This window comes from Chaetodon trifascialis, chromosome 18 (genome assembly GCF_039877785.1).
Source record: "Chaetodon trifascialis isolate fChaTrf1 chromosome 18, fChaTrf1.hap1, whole genome shotgun sequence".
Classification (NCBI taxonomy): Eukaryota; Metazoa; Chordata; class Actinopteri; order Chaetodontiformes; family Chaetodontidae; genus Chaetodon; species Chaetodon trifascialis.
In genome coordinates, this window is record NC_092073.1 from 15,045,454 (window position 1) to 15,073,019 (window position 27,566).

The 27,566-nt window shown below is 44.9% G+C and overlaps 3 protein-coding genes across 3 annotated transcripts; 2 read left to right on the top strand and 1 right to left on the bottom strand.

Moving 5' to 3' along the window:
* Positions 1-184: 184 nt before the first annotated feature.
* usp12a (ubiquitin specific peptidase 12a) lies at positions 185-7,478 on the top strand. The gene is made up of 9 exons (XM_070986446.1): positions 185-735; positions 1,762-1,842; positions 1,946-2,159; positions 2,313-2,548; positions 2,943-3,019; positions 4,304-4,387; positions 4,488-4,685; positions 6,421-6,499; positions 6,592-7,478. Exons 1-9 carry the CDS (start codon positions 688-690, stop codon positions 6,691-6,693), a joined length of 1,119 nt encoding a protein of 372 aa, XP_070842547.1. The 5' UTR covers positions 185-687; the 3' UTR covers positions 6,694-7,478.
* A 792-nt stretch (positions 7,479-8,270) lies between these two features.
* On the top strand, positions 8,271-14,445 carry gpr12 (G protein-coupled receptor 12). Its single transcript, XM_070985794.1, has 2 exons — positions 8,271-8,505; positions 9,392-14,445. The coding sequence occupies exon 2, from the start codon at positions 9,404-9,406 to the stop codon at positions 10,427-10,429; it is 1,026 nt and encodes a 341-aa protein (XP_070841895.1). The 5' UTR covers positions 8,271-8,505; positions 9,392-9,403; the 3' UTR covers positions 10,430-14,445.
* Positions 14,446-14,629: 184 nt separating this feature from the next.
* On the bottom strand, positions 14,630-26,356 carry wasf3b (WASP family member 3b). The gene is made up of 9 exons (XM_070985793.1): positions 26,264-26,356; positions 20,738-20,894; positions 18,964-19,098; positions 18,660-18,813; positions 17,664-17,781; positions 17,292-17,473; positions 16,876-17,148; positions 16,066-16,379; positions 14,630-15,608 (listed from the first exon to the last, which is right to left on the bottom strand). Exons 2-9 carry the CDS (start codon positions 20,868-20,870, stop codon positions 15,451-15,453), a joined length of 1,467 nt encoding a protein of 488 aa, XP_070841894.1. The 5' UTR covers positions 20,871-20,894; positions 26,264-26,356; the 3' UTR covers positions 14,630-15,450.
* Positions 26,357-27,566: the final 1,210 nt, after the last annotated feature.

Genomic DNA, 27,566 nt, shown 5'->3' on the forward strand with positions numbered 1-27,566 from the left:
GGCAGACCTCAATATTGCCTGAACCAAATAAATGTGACGTTACAGGAGTGACAAGTGGTCGGCAGACCCAGAGTCAGCTCGTGCAAGAATTACAACACAAGCATGACGCCAACTCCTTTGCGTGAACTGGTTCCAGATCTGTTGTGATCGAGAACGTTTATGCGATGTGTTTACTGTTTTATCTAAGTCTCTTAAATCCACAAGAAAGGGAAATACATGAATGCGGCAGAGAAATATAAGTCTTCTATTTTTTTAATAGGAGACATGTGTTTTTTTCTTTTAATCACTGAAACAATTTTATACTGCACCGCAAATATTACATATATGGACGCTTTCTGACAATACGCATGCGCTTATTTTGAGCTAGCTAACCTTTAATGTTGTGAGATATGGATAGTTACTTTATCTAAGATTTTGACATTAATTAATTTCGTTTCGACAAATAAGCCATTTTCATAGGGCTGGGAGGGTCCGCATGTGTGACACTGACAGCCAAAAACGAGACGAGACATCTTTATCGGCCGTTTTTCAGCGAAGACGGAAGCGACTAGCACTACATGCTCTCGTTTTCTCGAGCTATTGGACTTTCCGTCGCGAGCTCAGCAGAATCGCCTGCCTGTTCTCACGAGGGGAGCCAGCCTAGTCTTGTCAGCGCGCGGCTGTGTGGTGGAAGATGGCGCTAGCCGAATGGAAATCCTAATGACAGTCTCCAAATTTGCCTCTTTTTGTACCATGGTGAGTGCACGACAGTCTCATACTGGTATTACCTGAGATATTGTGTGATAAGGTAACCGTGGCTGCGCTGCACTTGGATTTTAAACCGTGGAATTGCATATAAAAGCAGTTAATTCTGATGTCTGTGCTAGCCAAGCAGTTTCCCGTCCATAGCAAAGCAAGCAGCCACCCACTGCCTTCTCCGTTCTGATCTTTTTGCTAACGGCTGTAGATAGACACTCTTTATTGGTGACTTATTTCAGTTAATAGCTTGCATACTTATTGGTTAACATTTATCACAGCTTCTTTGAGCACAGTGACAGTGCACCTGCTGCAGCTGGGGGTCTCGGCTAACAAGCTAACGTGAAGGTAACGTTAACTGAAGCTAAGCCAGTGTTCAAGCTTACAACAACTGGAACACAGCTGGATAATAGATGACCTCAGACACAGAGACGATCCATCTGCGTTACGTGTAGAGAAACCGTGAAAAAGGCAAAGTTGGCGTGTTGGCCTGACAAACTACCAGATCTTATTAACGCAGCAATGACGACATGGTTTAACATTAGCTGCGCAGCTGTGGACCCGTTCCAGGTGCATGTCCACTCTGCACAGTTTGTTGCACTCTGCATATTGCATCGTGCTGTATTAATCCTCACGCTGACATCTTTGAGGCGTATGTGTTCCCCGAAGCAGCCACCGACTCCTATGCTAACTTCAAAAACCTCCCTCCTTGGATATTTTCGATTCTGGTGTATATATAATTTTGTCATCTCATTTTGAGTGATGTAAGCATTGGTCAGGGACGGCCAAGCTTTACTGTCACTTAAAAATGCTGCTGTTAATTCTAATGGTATATACAGTTACAGTGGAGATGGTGCAGGAAACTGTAGGGTCTTGGGGTTATTAAGCATCCATTGTTTTTTTTGTTTGTTTGTTTGTTTGTTTGTTTTTTGCTTTAACCCAGCAACAAGCTAGCTTGAAAGTGCCAGACTGCTGCAGTCAAATTTACTTACTATACGTCATGAAAATATTTTTTTGCATTTACAGGGCGCCAATGCCTCTGCACTGGAGAAAGAGATTGGATCTGAGCAGTTTCCGGTCAATGAGCACTACTTTGGCCTGGTCAATGTAAGTGAACGATACACTGTGCAGATTCAGTGTTTTGTATTCTGTAAATCTCCGCCTGAGTCACACTCATACTGATTCTGCTGTGTGCCATATGTGATTTTAGTTCGGGAACACCTGCTACTGCAACTCGGTGCTGCAGGCTCTGTACTTCTGCCGACCATTTCGGGAGAAGATCTTGGCGTACCGCAGTCAGCCTCGGCGGAAGGAGAACCTGCTCACCTGTCTGGCTGACCTGTTCCACAGTATTGCCAACCAGAAAAGGAAAGTGGGCGTCATACCACCCAAGAAGTTCATCACACGGCTCCGCAAGGAGAACGGTGAGAAGAAACAGATAAAGTTAAGGCGGAAGGACGCAGTAGCAGAGTGTCAAATCTTGAAGACAAAAGAAGACCGTGATTTATGTGCTGGACAGATACTGTAGCATAGCTAAACTTGAAATTTAAAGTCTCTCTCTGTGCTTTTTTCCTCAGAGCTGTTTGACAACTACATGCAGCAGGATGCTCACGAGTTCCTGAACTATCTGCTCAACACCATCGCAGATCTGCTGCAAGAGGAGAGGAAGCAGGAGAAGACAAATGGCCGCCTTGCCAACGGCACGCTGGACTCTCAGAACAACAATAGCAACGCCACGCCTGCTCCCACCTGGGTCCATGAGATCTTCCAAGGCACTCTGACCAATGAGACACGCTGCCTCACCTGTGAAACGGTAAGATGCCTCTCTGCTGTTTTCATACAAGGGGAAGTTTAAGTGGCTTCCACCAAATGTCTTCTACAGTGTGTGATCAGAGTCTTGTTTAAACAAGTTTTCATCCAAGTCGAGCAGTCCTGCTGCTGATTTCCGGGATTAGTAAACTTACACGGATGAGGCCTCTTGGCACAAGTGTAGAGAACAGCTTAGGTTGTATCAGTCAGTGTGTGCAAACAATGTGTTGGGTCAATACAATAGAATGGCATATGGTAGTTTTTTTTATTACCCTGTGGCAACACCCGTCATTCCATAGCAGTAAGACATTTCAATAATATTTCAAACTGATTGGGCTGACATGTTTGCCTTGTATTTGGGTTTAGTTGCTTTTATGTTATTTTTCTTTTCTCTCCAGATAAGCAGCAAAGATGAGGACTTTCTGGACCTTTCTGTGGATGTAGAACAGAATACCTCCATCACACACTGCCTCAGGTGAGTTATCCGCATGTAGAAACAGAGCTGCACCAGGCATTGAGGAAGCAGAATTAGTAGTTGATGCAAAACATTTGATGATTGATGATGAATTTATGCCGTAAGGATGATTACAGTAAACTGAATTTCTTTGGAGTTTGGATTGTTAGTCAGACTGAAAAGAAATTTTAAGACATCACCTTGGTCTGTAGGAAATTGTGATGGACATTTTTCACTATTTTCAATGTTTTAAGACTAAACGATTGATCAGTACATCAGTGAGATGCTGCAGATGAGTCTACAATGAAAGTCCAGCCCGAGTTTAGAATTTTGTTCCAAAATGTCTTAGCCTACAATTTTCAAAAATCTAAAAAATGGACAAATGTAGATCAGCATTACAGATCTTGTCTCTGTTGAATAAGATTGGGGCTTTTACACATTTTAAGCATGTAACTTACAAAGTGGTAACATTTTTAGAAATTGCAATGTGCAGCATAGATGTGGAGTGTTTATTTTTATTGTTTCAAAGAAGAAAGCTTAAAGTGCTCAGTGATGTTGACAGGTCTGCACTTGTCAGGTGGTCATTTGAGTGAGGTTGTTGGTAATTTGGTGGTTCCCCAAAAAAATATGTGTTTTTTGACAGATTGTAACGTGAAACTAAACTTGCGAAATAAATCCACATGACAGCACTGGTGGTTGCATGACATGACATGCACTGGTGGTTAACTGATTAGGGAAGGTGAGACCTGAGGTGGAGTCGTTGGTAAACAAGTTCCAGCTCTTGTTTTTTGCCTGCATCGTTGTACATAGAGCAATGCAGGAGCAGCAACATGGCAGACTGTAAACTTTACAGTTTGGGGCCACCAAATACTAATATCACCAAGGGCACTGAAGTGGCTAGAGCTGGCCTTGGACTCTCGGGCTGACGACACTGTCAGCAGCCCAGCAGGAGAGACACTCTGTGGTGTGCTGGGATTTTCTAACTATCAGTCAGACGCACACTTAAACTTTCTGTGACTGTGTTGAAATCCGTCAATAGTGAGTTCACTGCGTCCTTTCGGATTTGAATGCGTCAGGGACACAGGACACGATGTTTGTTTGAGGCTGCTGGATTTTTCAGTCTGAACCAAAAATTAGGAGACCTTTTTTGTACATGACTGTTTAAGGAGAGCGTAATGAAAAATACACTCTGTGCTGTCCTTCAGCAAACTGCATAAAGAGAATGAAAGGTTAAATTAAATAATTCATTTGTAAACATGGACGTCAGATTGTGCGTTGACTAATTCTCTCTTTATGACTCCTCAGAGGTTTCAGTAACACAGAGACTCTGTGCAGTGAGTACAAATACTACTGTGAAGAATGTAGAAGCAAGCAGGAGGCACACAAGAGGTCAGTGCATGGGTTCATTCTCTAATGAGTGCTTTCTAGGTGTGTGTTAATGTGGTCAGGTGTTTAGATATCACGTCTGACTCTAATGTCTTTGACGTAGGATGCGTGTAAAGAAACTGCCAATGATCTTGGCTTTGCACCTGAAGCGCTTTAAGTACATGGAGCAGCTGCAGCGCTACACCAAGCTGTCCTATCGCGTTGTCTTCCCCCTGGAGCTCCGCCTCTTCAACACCTCCGGGGACGCCACCAATCCTGAGAGGCTCTACGACCTGGTCGCGGTGGTGGTGCATTGTGGGAGGTGTGTAGGTGCAAACACAGCCAGAACACAACACCTTGTGACCGTCTCCACAGCAACCAGAGACAGGCAGACTAATCATTGTTCTAATAATAAAATGGATTTGAACCTGCTGGCACAAGAATAAAGACATTAGAACAACATTAGAATGTAAATCACATGGAACAGGAGAAAACACAGACCCTCCTCCATCATTATTCAGCTGTGCTGCACTTTTTCCTCAGCAGCGGCTTTGGCCCAGTGTGAGTGGGAGTTCGTCTGTCTGTGTTTATACAAGGTGTTTCCCTGCTTTCCACACAGTGCACGCTGAAGCAGACTCCAGCCCTTCACAGCTCTGAGTAGAAATAATAGAAAAGTACATTAGAAGATCAAACATCTGGAGTTGAGCAAGCAAGTCGAGAGTCTTACAGATGTAAATTATCTGTCTCGGTCTTCTCCCTTCGAGCTTAGCTCCCTTTTCTGTTTTCTATTCTTGCCACGGTTATTTTCAGTGCAGTGAGATGTATTATGAAACCAATGTCATGATTATGATGATGGCTCTGTATCATGTGGGTATCGGCTATCATAATGTCATTAGAGCGCTTAAATCATGCAGTGTATTGATTACTGCTTCAACTGAGTGAGATTAACAAATGCCTCCCGTTTATGGCCGCAGTTACCACATGATATCTGTGATAGTACAATTTTCAAAATGCAGCGTTCGCACAAAGTGATGTAAAATATATTTATTGATTTTTAAAGGCAAACCACGTCAGTAGTAGTATATTTAAGAAATAAGATTTTTGACCGGCTGTGCTGGTTTTATTATTGCTTGGTGTTATTTTTCTGTCAAGGCTTCACAGTAGGGGTGTCCAGGCTGCTAAGTGGTAACGATGTAATTGCAACATCCCCATTTTCACGTCCAGCTGAGGACCTTTGTTACATGTCGCTCCCATTTTCTCCTTCACCCTCTTTGTGTCCACTGTATTCTGCACAAGAACATAAAAAAAATGCCCCCAATAATAAAAAAAAGGCCACGTCCTAAAGAGAGCTGATGATGACGTTCATGTAAAGCACAGATGGAGAAGTTGCAGTAATGAGGGTGAAGCTCATATGGGTCAGGTTAAAACACAAGTTTGACATTTTTAACTGTGTTTGTGGATCATTTTTACATTATTTTAGTGAAAGAGTTGGACGAAGAATTGCAGCTGCTTGTTGAAGTGTGGGAGCACCTCGTAGTGAAGGCCTCCATGTTGGAACAGAAAAAATCCAGTTAATTTTACTGGGCCATTACTGGCATGACACACAACACAGAGTTATGTTCCATTTTTATACTATTTCCAAGTACTTTTAATTAAGTGCACATTAACCACAGCTGAAAACACTGATTCTGCAACATTTTGAGTTGATTGTTGTGAGTATTGCCAAGCACCTACAGTACAAGACTGGCCTCCATCGAGCACTGGTCTAGTTTGATCAGTCATTCTATTTTCAACGTGGAACATTTTTGGCTCACCGCTGCGCAGATGTTTGTTTCATAAAAGGCCCTGCACACCCACACAGGTGTTTACACATCAGTGCTCTGCACAGGTTCACGTCACCAAACTTCATGAACAAATACAAATGCTAAGGGTGCAGCTTTAGTCCAATACGGTGAAATAAGTGAAAACACCTGTGTGGGTGGGCCATGGGTGTAGGTACAGTCTTGCCGACTGAGGTTTACTCTGTAGTGCTGATACAGTGTGCCATTTCTTTTCAGTGGTCCAAACAGGGGGCACTACATTGCCATTGTGAAAAGCCACGACTTCTGGTTGCTGTTTGATGATGATATTGTAGAGGTAAGTGAGTTAATACATTTGATTCAGTCACACAGTGACATTTCACTCATGTTTTCTTAACCCCGCTGTGTGGCGTCTTTGTGTTTTTGTAGAAAATCGATGCACAGGCCATAGAGGAATTCTACGGTCTCACTTCTGAAATCTCCAAGAACTCTGAGTCGGGCTACATCCTCTTTTACCAGTCCAGAGACTAAATGTGGAACCGAGCGTTTAGCCGCAGAAACCAGGAAAAATGCTCTGTTCCCTCTTTGTGGGGAGCAGCGGACCATAAACACACCACAGCAGCCTGCGTGGGTGTCGTACCTGCCAGCACAGCTGTAATTCATACTTGTGCTTTTACGCACTCAGCACTGCAGCTCAGCCGTGGAAGTCCCCCCCGCCCCATGTACCAGCTGTCCCTCCCGGCCTCCTTGCCCCCCCACCCTTCATCCCCTTCACTGTGGCTGGACGCTGCTGCCGGGACAATGAGACGATAATGAATGAAAACTGTGCCGAGATTGTTTTTAAAAAGACATTGAATGAGGGTTGTACAGATGTCAGTTGGTCATATGAGTGGCGTATTAGTTTTTGCCTTGGGTGTGGGGTTGAATGGGTATTTAATAATTCATATGGTGTAATATTGGCCTGGTGTCTTCACCCCCCCACACTGTTATTCTGCACTGGGATTTACGGAGAGTGGATCATGTTTTTGATCATGGATGTAAGGGATGATGGGTTTTGGATGAGTGTCCCGCTTATGGGGCACACTAGGTTGTATATTTCTACAGTGTACAGGATGGTATTTGTATAAATATAACAAGAAGATAATATTATCATTGGAAAATGTTAGACCTTGAGAAGCTGTATTAACACTATGGTGCACTTTTGATACCGTTTTGTAGGTGTTGGCAAGTTTAATGTGAGGGTTTGCTTAAAAAGGCCTGTTGTGAAGCGACTATTTTCTGTTTTAAAGAAAAAGAAATAAAGCCAGTAAGATTGAGGCAGGGTGTGCTTTTTTGTCTGTCCCACAGGTGCGCACCGATGACTCATACAGCTCGACCTCGCCCCCTGGCGGTGGTACCTGGTAGCCCCGCTCTCCCACTGCAACAGGAGCTATTTTTAATCCATTCAGACCTGAAAGGCAGGTGCTTTGGAAAAACGCACACAGCCGACAAAACGCTTGGCCAGCTGAGAGCGACACAGCCACAAGTCACTTCCTGGTCAGCAGAGGTGTCTTGGACACGGTGCTGCAAGGATGGAGAGATGAGGTAGAGAAGATGGAGGACAGGGGAGGAAGGAGGAGGGCGGGGTGGTGGTGACACACATCAGGGTTGCTGTTAATAGCACAGACAGGACCAGAATAGCAGGGCGTCGCAGGAGGAAAGCGAGTCTGCATCCAGCATCCTCATATCTGAAACTCGAGTCAGGCAGCACAAAAACACCGAAACTAACAAACAACTCAGCAGTTTAGGTGCACTTTGTGCAGGTGAGGCCGAATAAGCTTTGTTAGCCGAGGGACAAATATTGCAACACATAGTCGTGCCTGTGGAAAGAAGCAGATTTGCCTGTTAAAATAAGCGATCACCGGCGTGTGGAAAGACACCTGGACACACACGCGCACAGCTGTCTTTGTCCTTGAGACAGCACGGGCCAGACATTCAGCTCTTTAACGGAGTTAAACCGGTCTCCGGAGGTCTAGCCCACTTGGGACTCCTCCTTCATCATCGACCTCCCCCCTCCCCTCCTCGCACTCCCCTCCTCCTCCTCTTCCTCTCTTCCGCCGCTGCTCCTCTCGCTGCTCCCGCACAGCCGCAGTCCACGGCGATGCGCCGTTAACGGCAGAGCCGCTCCGCGCTCTTTTTCTTCCTCTTCTTCCATCATCCCCGCTTTCAGGCAGAGAGGACCAGCATCCCCCTCCACGGGCTGCGTCTCTGTCCGCCGGCGCCGCACCATCCTTATCAATAACATGGACATACACGGCTGTCGTTCTTCCATCTAGACGGGAAGTCTCACCTCACAGAGTCAAGGTAGGCAGGGTGGTGGCGGCGGAATGGGATTATTGAGCATCCTTGACAAGCGTGGAGAAATGCAGCTTCTTCCTACCCGCCCCCTCTCCAGCATCCTTGTGCTGACGTGGAGCAGCCGCTGCTTCTCTGATGCAAGGTGCAGAGAGGGTAAAGCAGCACCATATGGCCACCAGTGTGCCGTGCATGCATAGCGGTTAGTGACGGGATATATTTCCATGACGGGTGCGGTATCTGCTGCTGTGGAGAACGGCACTTGGTGTCTGGCAGCGGCGTGAATTATTGCCTTTGCCGGCGTTGGGTTATCGATATCCTCCTCTCTTCATGTGGCCTGAAATTTGCTGCAAAGCCTGCTTTGCTTTGTCTGTTATCCTCTTTCTATTCTCGTGTCCATACATTAATAAATAAAGCTCTCACGTGCGGGGTGTACAGGCCGCTGTTCTAATAGCCTTAACAGTCACTGGGTTTAATTCCCAGTGGAAAATAAATGACCTGTTAACAGCTGTACTGTGCACTTCAATTGCTGCACGGTGCTTTATTATTTAAAAGGAGAGAGGACCGGCATTACATGCTGTGTGTGCGTTCACAGGCTCAGAATATAATCTTGACTGCCCGTTCACGTTGAGGAATGAGTAACACAGGTGTCTTAAAAACAGCAAGAATCCAGTGGCATGCTCAGAGGTGGGGTGGGGGCAGATGGGAAACTGTTTTTGTCTTCAGTGCATGAAATTGTAAAGCTAAGAAAACACAGTGTTTCAGATTTATGTGTGGTCCTCGTCCCTGTTGGGGCAGTGCTTTTGTTTTTTGTTGTGTTGTTACAAACTGCCTCTGTGTATCGAATATTCAACTCAGATATCAGTAACGGTGTGTTTGCTTGTGTTGATTTCAGACGGGGGCCACAATGAGTGAAGAGCCAGCGGTCACCCCCAGCTGGCTGACCCCTGACCCCACAGCATGGGCCAGCGGAGGAGGGGGACCGATGGACAACAGCACCAGCCTGGGGACGTTCCCACCAGACTCCCTCCCACCCAGCCAGCTGCCGCTGCTTGTCAACCCCTGGGACATTGTGCTGTGCTCATCGGGGACTCTGATAGCGTGCGAGAACGCCCTGGTGGTGCTGGTGATCTGGCAGAACCCGGCGCTCAGAGCTCCCATGTTCCTGCTGATTGGCAGCCTGGCGCTGGCCGACCTGCTGGCCGGCCTGGGCCTGGTGCTTCACTTCACCTGTGCCTACTTGCTTCGTTCCGACTCGGCCCAGTTACTGACTGTGGGCCTGGTGGTGGCCTCCTTCTCCGCCTCCGTTTTCAGCCTGCTGGCCATCACCATTGACCGCTACCTGTCGCTCTACTATGCCCTCACCTACAACTCAGAGCGGACAGCGGCCTTCACCTACACCATGCTGGTGCTGCTGTGGGGTCTCTCCCTGTGTCTGGGCCTCCTGCCGGTCACAGGCATCAACTGCCTGGCAGAGGAGGCCACATGCAGCGTGGTGCGGCCGCTGACGAAGAACAACATCGCCGTGCTGTCCATCTCCTTCCTGCTGCTCTTCGGCCTCATGCTGCAACTCTACGTCCAGATCTGCAAGATCGTGATGCGCCACGCTCACCAGATCGCCCTCCAGCACCACTTCCTGGCTGCCACACCCCACTACGTCACAACACGGAAGGGCGTGTCCACACTGGCCATCATCCTGGGTACCTTTGCTGCCTGCTGGATGCCATTCACTGTCTACTCTCTCATCGCCGACTACACCTACCCTCCGCTCTACACCTACGCCACCCTGGTGCCTGCCACCTACAACTCGGTCATCAACCCGGTCATCTACGCCTTCAGGAACCAGGAGATCCAGAAGGCGCTGTGGCTGGTGTGCTGCGGCTGTGTGCCGGCCAGCGTGGCCCAGCGTGCACGGACCCCTAGCGACGTCTGACCAAGCAGACCCAGGTGGGAAGAGAGAGGCGGCCTGGGTCAGCTCTGCTCCTCACTGGATCTGTCTGGTGTCAAAGAGAGCAGCAGCGGTGGAGGTCAAGGGAAGTGGCAAAGGGTTGTGGCTACAGTTCTGGCCGGAGATGCTACTGGCAGAGGCAGTGTGGTTAGTAATCCACAGCCCACTTGGATGGATGGCGTTTTTTTCTTTGTTTCATTCACCATAGGGCAAGGTTTCTCACTGTCGTCCCCAGTAAAGGCGGCCACTGCGCGGGCTGCATCCCGCCCCCTCCCGCGCAACCCGTGCCACGCCCTTCCTCTGTTCCGCAGAGAGCGCAGAGTGCATCACGTGTTGCGGGCAGCCGCTGTATATAGAATGTGCATATAGTTAACAGCAGTGGAGCTTTGGTCGACACGTGCTTGTTTTTCCTCTAATGGGGAGGCATTGTTAGTTTGCGCCCCAGTGCGTGCGCGCGTAAAAGCGCACGGCAGATTAACAAAGCAGTGTGTGCGCTGAGGAGAGGAGAGAGCAGCCGCGGCCGAGTGCGCAGGCATTTCCACATAAAGCCCGTCTGTAGCAGCATCCCGGCGCTCTGCTGCTGCACTCCGAACGTGCGTCGAAAGCTAAACAGCCGCGGAGGGCTAAAAATAGACCCGGCGCTCTCTGATCCGCGCCCTGCGTCCTCCACAGACGCCGAGGAAGAAATCAAGCCGTTTCTCGATCTCCTCGCCTCTCCGATTTTCTCTTGTCTTCTTTTCTCTCCGGATTGTGCGCGAATGTGTTTTTAGTTCAACTCGCGTCTGGGAGGCTCAAGACAAAGCCCCAAGAGACCCCAGCATTAACCCTTCCTCCATTCTTTGTTATTAACGGAGGCACCAAACCGAATATAGCATATAGGCCTCCCGGATTATGTAACCACATTATAGGTCTATCCCTCCTCTTACACCTTTAGAATGGAGATTTCTTATGACGTTTTGAATGTCTGGAGATTGTTATATAATTTGTAATGATGAACTATTTAAAAACACACAAATTTGATTGATGGTAATTTTTAAAAGGATGACACAAATATCAAACGTATTCTCCTTCAGTAGATCCTGCAGGAGATTAAATTAACATGATCAGATCACTACAAACCTATAGACAAAAGCCCAAATAGCATGATTATATAAGTGATATTTGTGTGGGAATTTGCTAAATCTGAATGCATTTCTATTTATTTGGTCTTTTTGGCTCCTAGTAGCCTCACACCAACCTGATCTGCATGCTAGACTTCAGTGTAATTTGCATGCAACAAGCACAGATCTCCTTTTCCCCTCTTGAGTTCAGTGTGGTAGGTCACACAGGCCAACGCACACCGATGTGTCATGGTCCCCTGACATCACCATGACCTTAATAATTCTGTTTATGTACAATGTACCACAGTGCACCTCACATGTATTGCACTGAATGAGCTACAATCATCCGTGGATGGTCACAAGAGTTGCACCCTTTCTGAAAAATGTGGCGTTTTTTAGATATTTTTACTGTATAGTTTCGAGTTCAGAGGCGTTCTGACAGCTCTGCTTTGATCATGATTTGAGTTCAGCCGACTCAATGGAAACCCAAATCACAACACCCACCAGCTGCTCTGAGTGAGTTATCCATTATCTTTTGGTCTCGAAATGAGTTCGCAAGCCCAACAAAAACACGCACGCTAACTCCTCCTTCCTTCAGAATCATGTCAGCAATAACTAGCCTATGAATGGTAGTTATTTTTTAGATGTGAAGCAATACTCAGACAGCAATAACATCCACGTCCCAGCATGACTTCATCCTGCGGAGTCAAGCACAGTCATGGCCACTCGGTTCGGGGGACGTGTCGTGGTGAACAGGCTTGGCGAGCTACAAGTGATGCTTCAGCGAGATATCTTCAAACAGGTGGTAGGATAATCACTCCTGGGCTGGAAAAAGTGGACGAGATCAAACGACTCATTTGTCATGATGACACCACTGCCTCATTCCCCTGCAATGTTTTTTTTTTTTAAACCCAAAACTGGGCTTTTGATCATTTGTCACACCAGGATGAAATTGTGAAGTTTTCATGTCTTTTCGGGGGGGTTTGCCTCTGCCTTTTGTGAGCATATGAACCGTCCTGAGTGTCACAACCTCAAGTGTCAGTGTGTGATTTGGGACCGGGTTTTTTTTGTGCATACGGTATGAGTTGCATGGCCTCTGGGTGTGTGCATGTGTGTGTCAGTGTGTGCGTGCTTGTGATCCAGCAGCTCAGCAGACCATAATCTGTCTCTTTGTGTTGTCAGGGAAGGAGTTGGGGGGTAAAACAGGTCATGAGGAATATAAATTCTTGTTGACCCCCTGACCTTTGAGGATAATGCTGCCAGTCTTCCTGTCAATTCTGAGAGAAGTGGCCTCGTTTTGTGTTTGTAGAGCTTTTTGAAGACAGACAGGACCAGGATGCGGAAGCTCCAGCACTTCAAGCCAAAGTGAAAGGGACTCTGAATGAACTGGGATCCTAGTCCTGCTGTGTGTTTTCTGTCTCCTCTATATCACTAATATTCTACTTTAAATCAATCTAGTCTGGTCGAGGCAGGCGTCCGTTAAGTGACCTCTGAATGATTCTATGAGCTAAAAAAGGCCACTTCCAAATACAAAGCTAATGCTTCTCCTTCCCTTCCTTGCTGCCTCGCCCTCTCAGTGAGCCTGATGGAGGCCTTTGAGGAGCTCCCAGTCGTCGTGTTTGCAGCCTCAGATCAGGTGCGGAGCGTTGAAGTAAAGCCGGGAAAGATGAGTAAGGAAAGCAGAAGATAGCATTTTCTAAGCATTGGGATGTGGCCTGTGTATGTGAACTTGTGCACAGTGTCAGACTGAATCCTGTCGTTATTCGATGAGCACCAACAGGTCAGGCTGGCACATCAAAAACCATCACAAACTCTTATTCCTTTACCTTTGGAGAAAAGTCTATTTTGTTATATTCATTGAAAAGTTCTATTTTTTTCCACTTTAGTCTGGCCTGAATTCTTTCAGATTCTGATGTTGTGTGATATAACGGCGCTGTAAAAGCCTTTTTCTGAATGTAGTAATAATCCAATTGTTCAACGGATACCCCCTCCTCTTGACTCATTTGTTTCTGTAAATATGGCATGCTGAAGAGGAGGGACTTTATACCACCGTGCATGGTGCTACCAAAGCCTGTCAAACTAGGGGATGAGTTGGGTTGCACCATTTTTTTCAATGACATTTCTCCACCTCGGCTGTAAATGTAGAATTTCTTCTGTTCGGTTCCTCGCTTCAATATGCACCAGTTTGTAAAGGACGACTGAGCGGCTTGGGCTACACAGATGGCGGATGTCTGCGGGAAAAGAAAATTGGTACATGACTTTCTCTGATTGGTGAATGTTTTTCTCCAACAGCATTGTTGAGATTTTCATGGTTGAACAGGTGTGAACAAGGGCTTTGAATCCAAGAATAGTAAAAGACTGTGCTGTTGGATGTAATACTTCTCTGTATACACACACCTGTTAATCTATTGAATGGTTTCACAGTGTAATATTACACAAAGTTATGTGCAAAGCAGGAGGAGGATTTAGAGAAAATGTGTAGCCAATGATGGGCTGTCAGCGGGAGAAGGCATCTTTCTGATGGTTACTAATCTAGAGCTAAATATCAAAACACTCAAGGACCTGTGAGTGCGTGTGTGTGTGTGTGTCTTGGGGTGGGGGCTGGAGACGGGAGGACGCCACAGTAACAGCATCTTGTGTAGACGTATGCGTAGTTTTCAATGTGAAATGCACTTTATTTTTTTGGATGAAAATGGCACAACAAGCTAAGTATCTGCAAAATGAAACGTATAAACGATAATCAACATGCACTAACTTAACGGAGATATTGTATAAAACCATTTGTGTGAACGTGGTGTCTATTTTTCCAAGGTGTTAGTCGTACTTTTTATTGCTTTGGTTAGTTCACTCAACTGAGAGATCTTGTTAATTTTCTATTAAAAACAAACATGTGCTGTGCATAAAACTCCTGCCTTGGCTCGTTTGTTCATCCTCTCCCTGGCTCGGTGCCCCCCCTTTTTCTTCTGTTTCCCTAGCAACCCCCATCTTAGCTGTACTGTTGCCATGGAAACTGAAGTCTTAGAGCCAGGTATGTGTCGTCTCTATGACGACAATGGAAAAGCAAAGAGAGACGTGGCAGCCCAGCCATGATCCTTCATTCATCATTTTATTTTTCTCTGGGTCAAAGGTTACAGAGCTCACACTAGCATATACATGACCCCACCCGGCCCCCCACCCCCCCAACACAGCAGTGATCGATTGCAGACGCAGATGGCTCAATCAATTCTCATATTTATGATCAATAAGACTTTTTACATATCGCCTCTCATCCATCTTTAACACAGCATTTCAGTCGCTCTCCCAGTTCGCTCCCTCAGCGGCGTGAACGCGTCATCATCGACGGCAGCCTCCACCGAGCTCCTCCGTTACTTCTTCGCTTAAATGTCGTGTTAAAAACTCACCTATCTACGGCAAGTGTTTCAGTAAAAACATTAAAAAAAGACAAGTACGTTGGTTAGCTCAAGAGGAAAGTTTCTAGTTCTTCTAACACTCTCAAGCTTGGACTATACATGAAATAAGCACCTTCACAGGGTGTCTATAGTGTTAGAACAGGTAGAGAAACAGCCACTGGGGTGTATTCACAATGCTTTGAAATATATATTTTAAACTGAATGTTAATGTTTCAGAGAGTGATCAGCATTACAGTAGATTACTAGTGTCTTTACAGTGTTTATGCATCTTGAATACACCCCCAGATTTCCAGTTTTGGGCCATTCAGCTTATATCAACCTACAGCATGTGATTGTGTGTAGGTGTGGTGTGTGCGTGTTTCCAGCAACAGTGTGTGACAACCCGTGAGTGGTACAGTGGGCATTCTTTCAAGTGAGTGTGAGATCGGCTGATTGTTTGTGGTATTGTGTGTGTATCTTCAGTGGTTAACCTTTTTTTTTTTTGTTTTAACGTATGTTAATCTGACCAGTCGTTCTCCTCCAGCTCGGAGTCGTCCTCGGAGTCGGAATATTCCACTGCGATGCGTCGCGACAGGATGGTGGCCACATCGTTTCCGACTGGCTCCCTCTTAGCCTGCTGCTCCTGCTGCTCCTGCACCTTCTTCAGCTGGATGCCTACAGGATAATATGAGATGTTTGTAACAGACACAGTGGCTCTTCAACTAGAGTGGAGTATCAAGAGTAGCTTCATTTTAGTAATGATGTAAATAAATGTCAGTGGGAGATTATGACTGACAGTTTGTGACAGTTTCACCATTCCTTTAAAATTGGTGGCTTACATAATTTTTCAACTTTGTGCTTCAGATACTAAAGATAATTAGGGGATTGCAGCGATGATGCTACGTCCCTGATGGTGTAAATAACAACATTTATTATATAAAAAGATTTTGGTCTTTGGTGGCACGCTCTAAGACGCACAGGCAAAATATAAAAATCTATCTTGAAACGTTTTCTTGAGCCACTTAATTGTGGTACTCAAGATACATAAATGTATATTGTTCCAAGATAAAAGCTACACATTTAGATTAAAATGACACGTGGCAATTGGTGCACACACACACGCAGCTCTTACCCATACGAATAGCAGCCAGCAAATCACTGCGGGCATCGTTGACCACTGTGGCCTCAGCAGGTGCCGAGGAGGACATCTTGTGGGTTGTGATGTGGGAGGCACCAGCTGGAAGGGGAGGAGGTGGGGGACCAGGGGGAGGAGGAGCTGCATGGGCTCCAGATACAGGTGGTGGAGGCGGAGCATAGCCACCAGCGCCGACCATTGGACCAGGAGACATCGGACCTCCAGGAGGTGAGGCAAAGGCAGTTTGGGCAGAAGGGATGAGAGGGGCTGGGGGTGGGGGAGGGGGACCAGTGTTGGCATAGCCATCCATACTGCAAGACAAGAAAAACAGAATGCGTAGAGGGTTAAGAAACATTACAGCAGTCTGTACTCAGGTTTGCTATCAGGACAGCCATCAGGAATTGAGAGTGAAGCATAAAGACACTGAACCACTAGATGGCAGCATTCGCTCAAAGTTCATGTCAGTGGATTCAAGTACAGGCTTTGGTGGACATATAGAATATATGATTTAATTTACGAGCAAGAATAATGGACATCGTACCCTGCTGGCTGCTAGAGTATATGTGCTGTTTGAGATGAATTTATGAATATATATCTCATATTTTGTTGCTCATTGTTAGCAAAAATCAGAAAACTGGACATAAAAAAACACCTAAACTTGTCAGTAAATTGGGACACTTGTGCAGCAAAAGCTGAAAAAATTCAGCAAATAAACACAGAATGTAAATCTGAATTAAGATGTGAGTGACAGTGAGGACACTTCGAAATACAACATTAAGAGCATGTGAAAAACATGTGTATTTTTACCTGTAGTCCATCGGTGGAAGGGACATGGAGCCACCGTTCATAGACTCAGTGGGTGGAGGAGGCAGTGGGACTTGGTGGTGGTGAGAGCGGCCCAGTGTCCCACCCTGATAGGCCATAGTCCTGCCTCTACTATCGTGTTCGCCTACTCCACGGTGGCCGTGCCCTGCAGCCATCTGAGCAGCCAGGACGCTGGGCGGTGGGCCGGAGTAGGTGTGGGCATGGCCGGCATGGTTCATGGAGTTGGGGTAGTGGTGCTGATCAGCACCGTGACCCCTGATACAGAAAAGAGGAAGAAGGAAGAAATGACATTCTTGAAATGACATTTAAACTTCAAACTTAAACTTTTTTCTTATTGGGCTGAAGTTATACACACATATAATGTTTCTTAGAAGAATGAGGAAACTTAAGCGATCTACCTGTTCTCTGGCGACATCGAGCCCTCAGAGGAAGCCCCTCTGTCTCGGTGTATGGTGTGTCGGTGGTCTGGCCTCAGCTCTTTATCCAGAGCCATCATGTTCCACTCCTGCCGACGGTTCCTCGCCTTCCTGACCTTCTTCACCTCCCTCTGTAACGTCCCATCCACACAACGCCTCTGCTCCTAAGACAGAGGAAGACAGCATTTATCTTATTTTGTTCAAATCAATCTACACTGACCACTTTGAGGGCTGTTTAAGGCCCTTCACTGTGTGACTCGCAGGTGAGTAAAATATCAAATTTGATCAAAATAAACCTGAATGGTATTTTAAACCATAGCATGATCTGTGAGGTCCTCGTGGACAGACTTCTACCTTCTGCTTCCTCTTCTCTTTCCTCTTGTCCTCTGTGTCCTGCAGCATCTTCTCCTTCCACAGGTCGAAGAAGTAGGAGGGATCAGTGTAGAACTTAAGTGCTTCCTTGTGGTCATCCCTACAGAAACAGACACCAACAAGGTTGAACAGGAGTAAAAATGTCTTTGCATAGAAACCTGCATGAAGTAGAGTCCATTCATCGTCTTTGTGTTGGCAGAATGACAACATAGAGAAAAAGGTAGTAATGCTGGGCTCAGTGTATCTCTGTGGGGAGACTAAGTTAGGTATAAGACATGTGAAGCTATCAATATTGCAAAAGTGGATGATGGAAGAACAAGGGTGAACTTGTGCTGCATTTTTATCACTGAAACAGCATAACTGGAAATGACAGGATGAAAGAGTGAAGAGGCAGAGCGGCAGAAAGGCTGGAGAAAGAAGGAGAAAAGTGTGCTATGTAGTCAGGGTTAGGAGCTGGATTCCCACCGGAGCCAGCCATGCTAAATATGTAATGCACTCAAAGTACTGGAAAGCGCACTGGATGAAAGCAGCAACCAAATAGCAGGAGGATATGGTACCAAATGTGCTGTTTCACTGTGAATGTAGGTCAGAAAAGAGGCAAATCACATGAAGAACAGTGAACGACTTGAAGTACTACTGTCAAAGTTAGAAAGCAGAACACATGGTTTTAAAATTGAAGTTTAAGCCATTTAATAGATCTGAAAGTTTTTGTCTTTCACGTTATAAAACTGCATTGTGTAAAGACACATGCTTTGTTTGTTTCACACTGATAAAGGCCAAGGAAAATAAATACGTTCAGCATGTTAAAGCTGAAACTATATGACAGTCAAGAAATGTTTGAATTTCATCTGGACGCAGGTGTTTTCACTTTTTTGGAATCTGCGCTCTTTAATTCAATAAAATATCGTTGTGATTATGCTTCGAGAGCATGCTGAGAGGTCTGAGTGCCTGGTGAGTGTTTGCATCAGCAACACTGACCTGTAAGTTGAGAGGATGTTGAGTGGCGGAGGCTTGTCGCTCAGATTGTACATCTCTCGGACAGGATTGGGCACGCTGCTCTTGGACACCACCTGCTGGTCCTGAGTGGTGGAGCTCTTGAAGGCTTTCCTCATGTTGATGTCTTGTAGGGAAACTGAGAACAGAGAAGGAGGAAGAGAGGACAAATGGCTGGTCAAATGACTGTTCTACTGAATGAGGGAAGAAAGGAAGAAACAAATAAACAATGGACAGTGAGGGATGACTTGCTGTACTTTTCCCGTCAGGCCTCAAACATCTGACCCACCTTCTTCTACAGTGGAGTCCAGCTGTGTGACCTTGACAGCCAGCCGGTCAATGCGGTCCTGGAGAGAGTTGGCACGCAGATAGAAGGTGTTGGCCTCGTTGAACAGCTCGCCAAAAATGTCCTCCGCATGTTTACCTGGAAAGGAAAGGCACAAGGAGACAGAGACGGGAAATTTGAGAGAAAGGAGGAGACTGGTAATCATTATCTGGAGCCAAGTAAATCCCCACAGAGACTGAAGTCCAATCAATACAACGGTAATGTGACACAACGTGAAGTCTTGAGTCTGTGCGGGAAACGGCATCTCACAGAGCTCCATATAGCAACATTCCTCATTAATAAATGAATCTGTACTGACTACATAAACCCTACATGTACATGTACGAATACCGAGGTCTGGTTAACATCTTCAGAATGAATCATACCACTTTCTTTAACATTTTTTTCACAATTCACATTTGTGTTGTTAACCCTGTGTTTTGGGTAATAACCCTGAAAAGAAGCAGTGATCTGGAATGGGGTTTAGTAAAAGCCAAGGGAGGAAGCACACCAAATTAAAAGTTAAAAATGTGGCACGACTGGTAGCTCAGGGATAATGGAGTTCTAAACTTGAGCCTGTGGGGTCCTTCGCTCAAGCAAAAGCCTTTTTACTAAAAGATTGCTAAACTGGGCAGTACTGAAAGAAAGGATAGGATAAAAAAAATCCTCCCCAGGATGTCAACAGGTCAAAAACCAGCCAGGGTTCTTTCAGCACTGCTCTAATAACATTGTTTAATTATAGAACACTGTGTAAAAAGGTGGTATGGCAAACCCACACAAACACATGCTAAGGGCTATTTGTATCCCTCCTGCTGACAGGATGGGCTGCAGGGAAAATATTTAGAGGAAGGAAGAATCACAGATCCGGCCTGCTGAGCTCAGTCAACTCTGACCTCTCCTGAGGATTCTTGCAGTCCACATAAACACACATGTGCACATAGACATGCACAGTGTATGTAGTCTGTGGACACACCACTGCAGGCCTGTGTGGGCATTTATATATAGCCGCCACAGCTGCTGCTGAAAGGCCCACTCCCATCGCAGGAACTCGACACAATACGAGACAGACAGAGAATGGATGTGACTGGGTCAAAAAGTGGAGGGTTAACAGCAAAAGGACCACTCAACAATGTTAGTGTGGGAGAGGGAAAATGGGTGCAGCTGAGGAGAAATGGATGAAGGGTAACTGTCAGATGACAACACATTACACTCCGTAGACATCAAGAAGGACATCGGAGTGAGCATAACAATCAATATTGAACAGTTCTGCGCATGAACACAGTTAACACGCATCCATTCAGTCATGCATACAAAAGCACTCTGAAACAAACACACACACACACACACACACGCACCGTCTATCTACACACAGGCGTCCACATAAGTTCATTTTTGCAGAGCTTTCTAAAAGGATTACATTTCAACCCTCCATGTTCCAGTGCGAGCCGCTCTAAGTCTGCTGCTAGCCCAGTGACCCCAGGCCATGTAACCATGACAACTCCAAATCAATCACAGCTTCGGGATTAATGATGAAAGCATGTGATCTTGTCCTGCCACAAAGAGGCTATACACAGTGAACGTCACACTGAAGCTTATGAGGTTATTGCCTGAGGATGCTGTAGTTTCTGTTTCTGACGTTACACCAAAGCCTTGATTTGTGTTTTTGTCCTCTTCTGAATCTCAGGCTTTTAGCAGCTGTTTGTGCACATGTGTTTGTCTACGTGAGTGTGTGTCTTACTCAAGCTGCTGAGCTGACGGATGATGGCAGAGAGCGTGTTGTTCATCACACACTCCAGCTCGCTGCCGATGCCCTCGGGGAGCTCCCCTCGGCAGAGGTGACGGGGCTCGATGTTCCTCTTCACCAGCGGCATGGCGAGGCCTCACACCGACACAGACTGCAGGGAAACAGGGGGGACAAGCACACACTGTTTTAAGACACTTGTACCCGGCTTATAGAGACCGTCTGTGCACATCTGCCATACAGCTGGGAGGAACACACACCAATACATAACAGTGATTAGGATGATAAGAGGGTAGATACTGTGTGACTTTCAGGGTTTGTACAGCTTTTCCAGAGTAAAATTCAAGCACTTTCAAGGTACCTAAACCAAAGATTTACACACTCTCAAAGCCTTTATCGTCACATCTATATTGCTAGTATGAATGCAATTGCAAACAATTGTTTAGGATTCCTTTACAGCCACAGCAAGTAATGTCTATTGTTCATTTATTTTACCAGCTGCTCATATTAACTTTGATTGTAGCAGTAGATTGTAGAGTAAGATGTCGACAGAGGACGAATCCAGCTATGAATGATGCATGAACCTGGCAGGAAACGACGAGGGGATTGGTCATTTCAAATATTAAAAGATTTTTGGTTCAGTGATTGTATGTATGACAGATTAAGCTGAAAATCAAGCATTTTTCCAGGAGTGAATTCAAGCATATTTCCAATCATGAAAACATCATTTTCCAGACTTTCAAGACTTGTACAAACCATGCCAATTAATCTGCTGATTATTTTCTCAGCAAAGTGATGAATCATGTGTTCTATAAAATGTCAGAAAATGGTTAAGATTTCCAGGAGCCTAATTTTACTTTTTGAAATAGCTTAAGTCCTAGCAACAGTCCAAAACTAGTCAATATTGGATCACAGAAGACTAAGAAAACCAGTAAATATTGACAGTTAAGAAGCTGGAGCTACAGACTATTTATTCACATAGTCTATTTTAATAGATCTATTAATTGACTTATCATGTCAGCCCTAGTTTTAATGTCATCTTTTCCTGGTCTTAAAGTCATAAAGTTAAGTGATGATAGTGAAGTCAAAGTCAAATGACCCTACACTATGTGTTACTTCCCTGTTTCAGGACCTTTATATAATCATTTCTGTGAGTGTAGTTTCTGGAGTTGTTGTCTTAGTTAGAGACAACCTTTTATCATACTGTGTTTTCTTTGTTTCAGTCCATCCTCTGCATATACAGTATGTCGTATGTAAAAATGACAGCATGGGTGAGCCGGTGGCCAGAGAACTGACAGTGACGACCAACAGTGTCCTAAAGCCAAAAGACTTGAGGCAACCAGCAGAGAGATTAAAGCATTAGGGATGGGAAGATACAGGGTGCCAGCTAATCCCAGGCCGGCTTGTCACTGGCCCAGCTGGAATCCTGACACAAACAGAGATTCATTGATATGGTCAGACAAACACCACAAACATGAAAAACGATGGAGCACACCAACGTCAAACAAGAATTATGTAATGAATGCACAGGTGCAGAACAAGACAAACACCTGAAGCGCACCAACATACCTTCAGCTTCACCAGTTTCTCCTGTGTAAGACACATTAGCACCTCCTGTGGCAACTCTGAACTGGACTGTCTAAATAAAACCCTCACTGTCTTTGACCAAACACACCAAACTCTCTGTACTTCAAAGGACCACAGACAATTACACAAAGCAGGAGAAATCCCAGGGTGCTCCAGAGCAGCCATCTTATCGCCGCTTCTTCCTGCTTCCTGTTTTTGTGGTCTCAGCCTGACTCCTGCTTCCTGTGTCACATCTCTCCTTCCTGTCCAAACACTTGGCCAGAACAATACAGCAATGGCTCAAGACGCAACCAGGAGGATGGACATGGAAACGGATGGAAATATGCACATGCCCTTTTCAAAACCTTCTCAAACAAATTCTTAGATTTATCAATCAAATGATTTGCTCTTAACTGCAGTTCCAGAGTTTATATGGTTCAGCCATGCCCAAAAAATCACTTCAGAGAAAAGCAGGTTGGAGAGACACAGGAGCTCTGGCAGTGTGACAGAAGGCTAATAATAGCTGACAGGCACTAGAAATACAATTCTGGACCTTGCAGATATTCATTTATGATCACAAGGAATTTTATCTGATAGCAAATTTTCATTTTCAACCTATCACCACTTCAACCTATCACCACTTCAAAAATAGACCTAAATGGCTCCTAAATGGCTTGAAAAAATATTTATTTTCTTTTTTGAATGAAGAATTATCTCATGAGAGACTAAGATAACATCTTCAATACAATAAATCACCAACAAAGCAAGTAGCTGTGCTGCGATATCAGTGCCTCAGCAGAGAACTACTGTAATTACAGATCGTTTCATTTCAGCTGTCCAAGACAGAAAAAAAGACGCTTCTGTTGACTGAGGACGATTCCCATCCATCTGAGTCCTCATCTGGCCCTGTTTTCTCAGCTAGCAACCCCCTGCAAACCCCAACAGCCTCATGCCAATAAGAGATAACAAAGGGTAAAATTACACCATCATTAGCTGCCACACAACCCACTGAATACAGTCAACAAGGTCTGGTTTGGAGCAAAAGATCTCCTTGGATTTAGCAATCTGCATAAACATTTTGGTAACGCTGTGCTCTTTGTGGGATAGGATAGGACGGGAAGGAGGTGATGCAAATGAGAAGATTGCATGTTTTTGCTTTTACTGTCTGGCTGGCATGACAATCACATCAATGAGGCGAAATAATGAGCAACTGGGGGCAAGCAGGAGGAGGGACGGGCCTTGTCTGCTTGTGAGAAATGAGGGGAAAGTAGAGGCAGAGAAGGGTGCAAGAGAGAGAGACACCGAGTGGGATAAGACAGAAAAAAAGACAGTGAATGAGACAGTGTGTGAGAGAAGAGAGAAAAGGGTGTGTGTAACACAAAGAGGTGGGCAAAGTATGTGTGTGTGTTTATGTGTTTGTGTGTGTCTGAGAGGGAGAAAGTGGGTATTGGGTGGGGGGAAGGGTAGGAACAGAGACCTCGGGGAAGCCACTGAAAGGTTCCCAGGACAATAGAGCTCCGTTCACACGGCAACAGCACTAGCTCTCCCATGCATCCTCCCCCCCCTCCTCCTCCTCCTCTTCGACCTTCTTTAAGGCCCCCTGTACTCTTGCAATGAAAGCGTAGCAAGCGAGCGCTCCTCCTCCTTCATCCTCCACTCACTTTGGGGAGAAAGACGGGGGCAAGAACGGGAGAGTTAAGACTGACCATAAGCCCATCTCACCCCCAACACCACAGAGGAAAGCACTAGTTTATGCTTTCAAACACAGATGCTCACTCTCACGCTTCAGGTCCCTCCCTCTTCCTTTTTGTCATGTGTTTGGATGCTTAATTTATTACACCCCACCATGCATACTTAGGCATTCAGGCATACAAACACGCACAAACACACCAGGTAGCCTCTGAAATGTCCCATTAGCAGCACGTAAACAGTCCCATCAGCAGCAAAAATGTCTTTGATCCTCAGAGGGGTGACATTCAGAGTAAAGACGCACTTCCTCTTTGACTCCTGCCAGATGCCCACATCTCTCCACCATCACACAGAGATTGAAGAGACCTTTGCTACAGATGCAAGAACTCCATTAAGACCTGAAATGGGAGCCATTATCAATTTATGAGCCGAGTACAGCTGCTTGTGTTGCAGGCTGTTTTGCTTGTTCTGATCTTATGAATAATGCAGTCTGGATTACGTCAGGTCACACTGCCCTAAATATGACGTAAAAAGATTCTGCTGTGACACCGTGCCTGTCCAAGAATGTTGAAATATTACTCAGGGGCAACCGCGGTGAAAGATTCATGTGCTGTGCGTGTGCAGAGTAAAACTAGCCTATCTTCTGAATAGTGAATCCTAAGAGTAGCCCGTGGAGCTTGACAGTGCTGTAAATCTTCTTTTTTGCAGCCAAAAAGACAGATTATCTGTTAGGTCTGGGCAATAACTGAATATCATCGATTGACTTTTACCAAAATCATAATCTGATTATATAATCTTATCATCCTATCACTATAGAAATGTAATGATTCAGAGCAAACAAAGCTGACAAAATGTATAGCTTAAGAGTTCATTTTACACATAAGAAGAGTTTGGGTCATTGTTCTGAACATCAATTCAATTATATAATGTGATTGTGTACTTTTGTCATATTGTGATGTACAGTATGTGTACAGATATCTGAAATGATGCAATGGCTTCAACCATACCACTTAATCTGTTGAGTAAATCTGCAGGATTACATTTACTCAAATAACTGACTTTCTAATGCAAACATAACCCCAAATTGTCATAATCCTAATACAATAGGATAAACATCTGATTCCTTTTGTAGCTGATCAATTAATTCAATTGATCTATCAAGTAATGAAAACAGCATATGTGGTTTTCAGTTTGACGGTTGCAAATATAGTCTTTTAAATTTTTAAAATGTTAATCAGATTAAGTGAGCAATATTAACTCTAGGTATTTGCATTTTCATTTGTGTTCATTTTGCCATTCACAGATTGCATCACTCAATTATTAATTAATCTAAAATGTGGTCAATTCAGTGATTCATAGTGAATATTTGCAGCCTTGATATTGGTGATACCTGTGCTATGAATATAAGGTACATTATCATTCTAATATTAATATCTATCACGAAGCTGCCACTATTTCTAATCTTAATCAATACTCTTTCACTAAGCATGGTGTGTGTGCAGTTTCCCCCCCTGCATCATGTGTGTGTGTGCAGTGATTAATAAAAGTATATCCTAATCTTAATTTGGATTTTAATCTTTAATGTTATCACATTAGTGCCAAAGTTATCACATCTGTACTTTATTGATGTTTCATGCCTTAAAATTCCCAATGTCCGCACGCACACACACACACACACACACACACACACACACACACACACACACACACACACACACACACACACACACACACACACACGCTCCCTTTCTCCCTTCTCCAAAGGCTGACACACGCAAGAACACGCACATTCACGCAACACACAGACGCATACACACAAGCATAAACTAATGGCAACCGCGATCAATCACTGTTCCGCACCGTCGCTTCCCGTTACTGATGGATTGACCCACATCTGTTCGTCTGCATCGGTTCCCGTTAATTTCTGACAGCTTTAATGTTAATTTTAAGCAGCCGTTTTCTGTCTAGGTGTCTAAGAAACTGATTTAACGCGCCGGTGTACAACCAACATCAATTATCTGGTCAAAGTTACCCAGCAGCGGAAAAAATCTAACATTTCTCAGGCAGGTTTCGGCTACGGAGAGTCCGTTTATTATCCTCAGCTGGGGGTCCGTTCCAACTGACCACTTGGTTAGCTAGCTAATGTCCAGTGGTCGAGTTCTTAGTTTGGACAAATGAGACGACAGTCAACAGAAATAGCCACACACATTTCACCAATTATACAAAAGGTGTTATTAGTCGTTGTAAAAAGTATCATTAGACCCTCACCGGCTCTTGAAATATTAGAAGAATTCAGCCCGTCCGCATGTCCCGTTAGATACTCCTATTAGCTCTTCCATCCTGTGTCCCCCAGCCCGTCTGGCCACTCGGGGGAAAAAAAAATCCTTTGAGGACGGGGACACGCCCACTAACCGCATTCACCAATCAAATGTCCAGGCAGTGGCTTTAACGCATGATGGGCGTTGACATAAACCAATGGCATCTCTCTAACTGAATGAGTGACAGAGAGACTCCCCAGCTCGAAAGCAGCGTTGCGAATGGAAGAGGCGGGGCTACTGTTGGGCGTTGCTGAAGAGCTTAAGGTTTTGGGTTTTTTTCATGCAACTGGGTCCCATTGCTTGTCAAAATTATTAGGGCTTTGAATTCATCTTAGGGCCTGTGGGGATTTTGCAGACACAAAGATATATTTAAGTAACGAGCAATAGCAGAAAATTGCAAGTTAGAGAGATTTTTAGGGGGTTAGTAACATGCTTCAGGCACTGATGCTGGGAAGGAGCTGGCATAGTATTGTGTAACACACTGAAATAGAAGGACCAGCATCCTGCAGGAAGAGGTTCAATGAGAGGACTTGCTATACTTAGATCTGAGCTTTACTCTCCCAGGTGTGTTCACAGACAAAAACAGTCTGAAGGAGATGACAGCGATCAAAGCAGGGAAAGGGAGCAAAGAATAGTCTCTAGACTGTTAACTGGGTTTGGTCCATTTGAGAGAGAAAGGCAGTTTCATTATTGAAAATGCAGTTCTATTCCTGAACAAAAAGGCAAGCCATGGCCTGCATTTGTTATACAGCTGTAAGTTTAACATATATAATTGATTTTGCCATGAATACCAAAGCGTACATGTATGTGACTGTCATAAAGTGGGCCAGTTCAGACAGAAAAGGCTATCTACAGCTTTTTGTTCCAAGTTTGAGGTTTGAGGTTCTGAGAAGCTGAAGATTTCATGTTGACTGACAAAAAAAAAAAAAAAAAAAAAAAAAATCAGCTACAATTTTTATAGCTGTCATTTTTCAAGGAAAAATGCCATATATCCTCTGCTTTTCTTTGAATATTTGCAGGTTTTGGACTGTTAATCAGACATCAACTTATTGATTGATCGAGGAATAACTATCAGATTACAGCTGCAACTAACGATTATCTTCATTGTCAGTTAATTGATTAATTGTTTGGTCCGTAAAATGTCAGAAAATGATGAAATGAAAAAAATATTTAAACCAATTCATTGATTATCAAAATAGTTGCAGATTAATCTCATAGTTGACAACTGAGTGTTCATCGCAGCTCCATGTCAG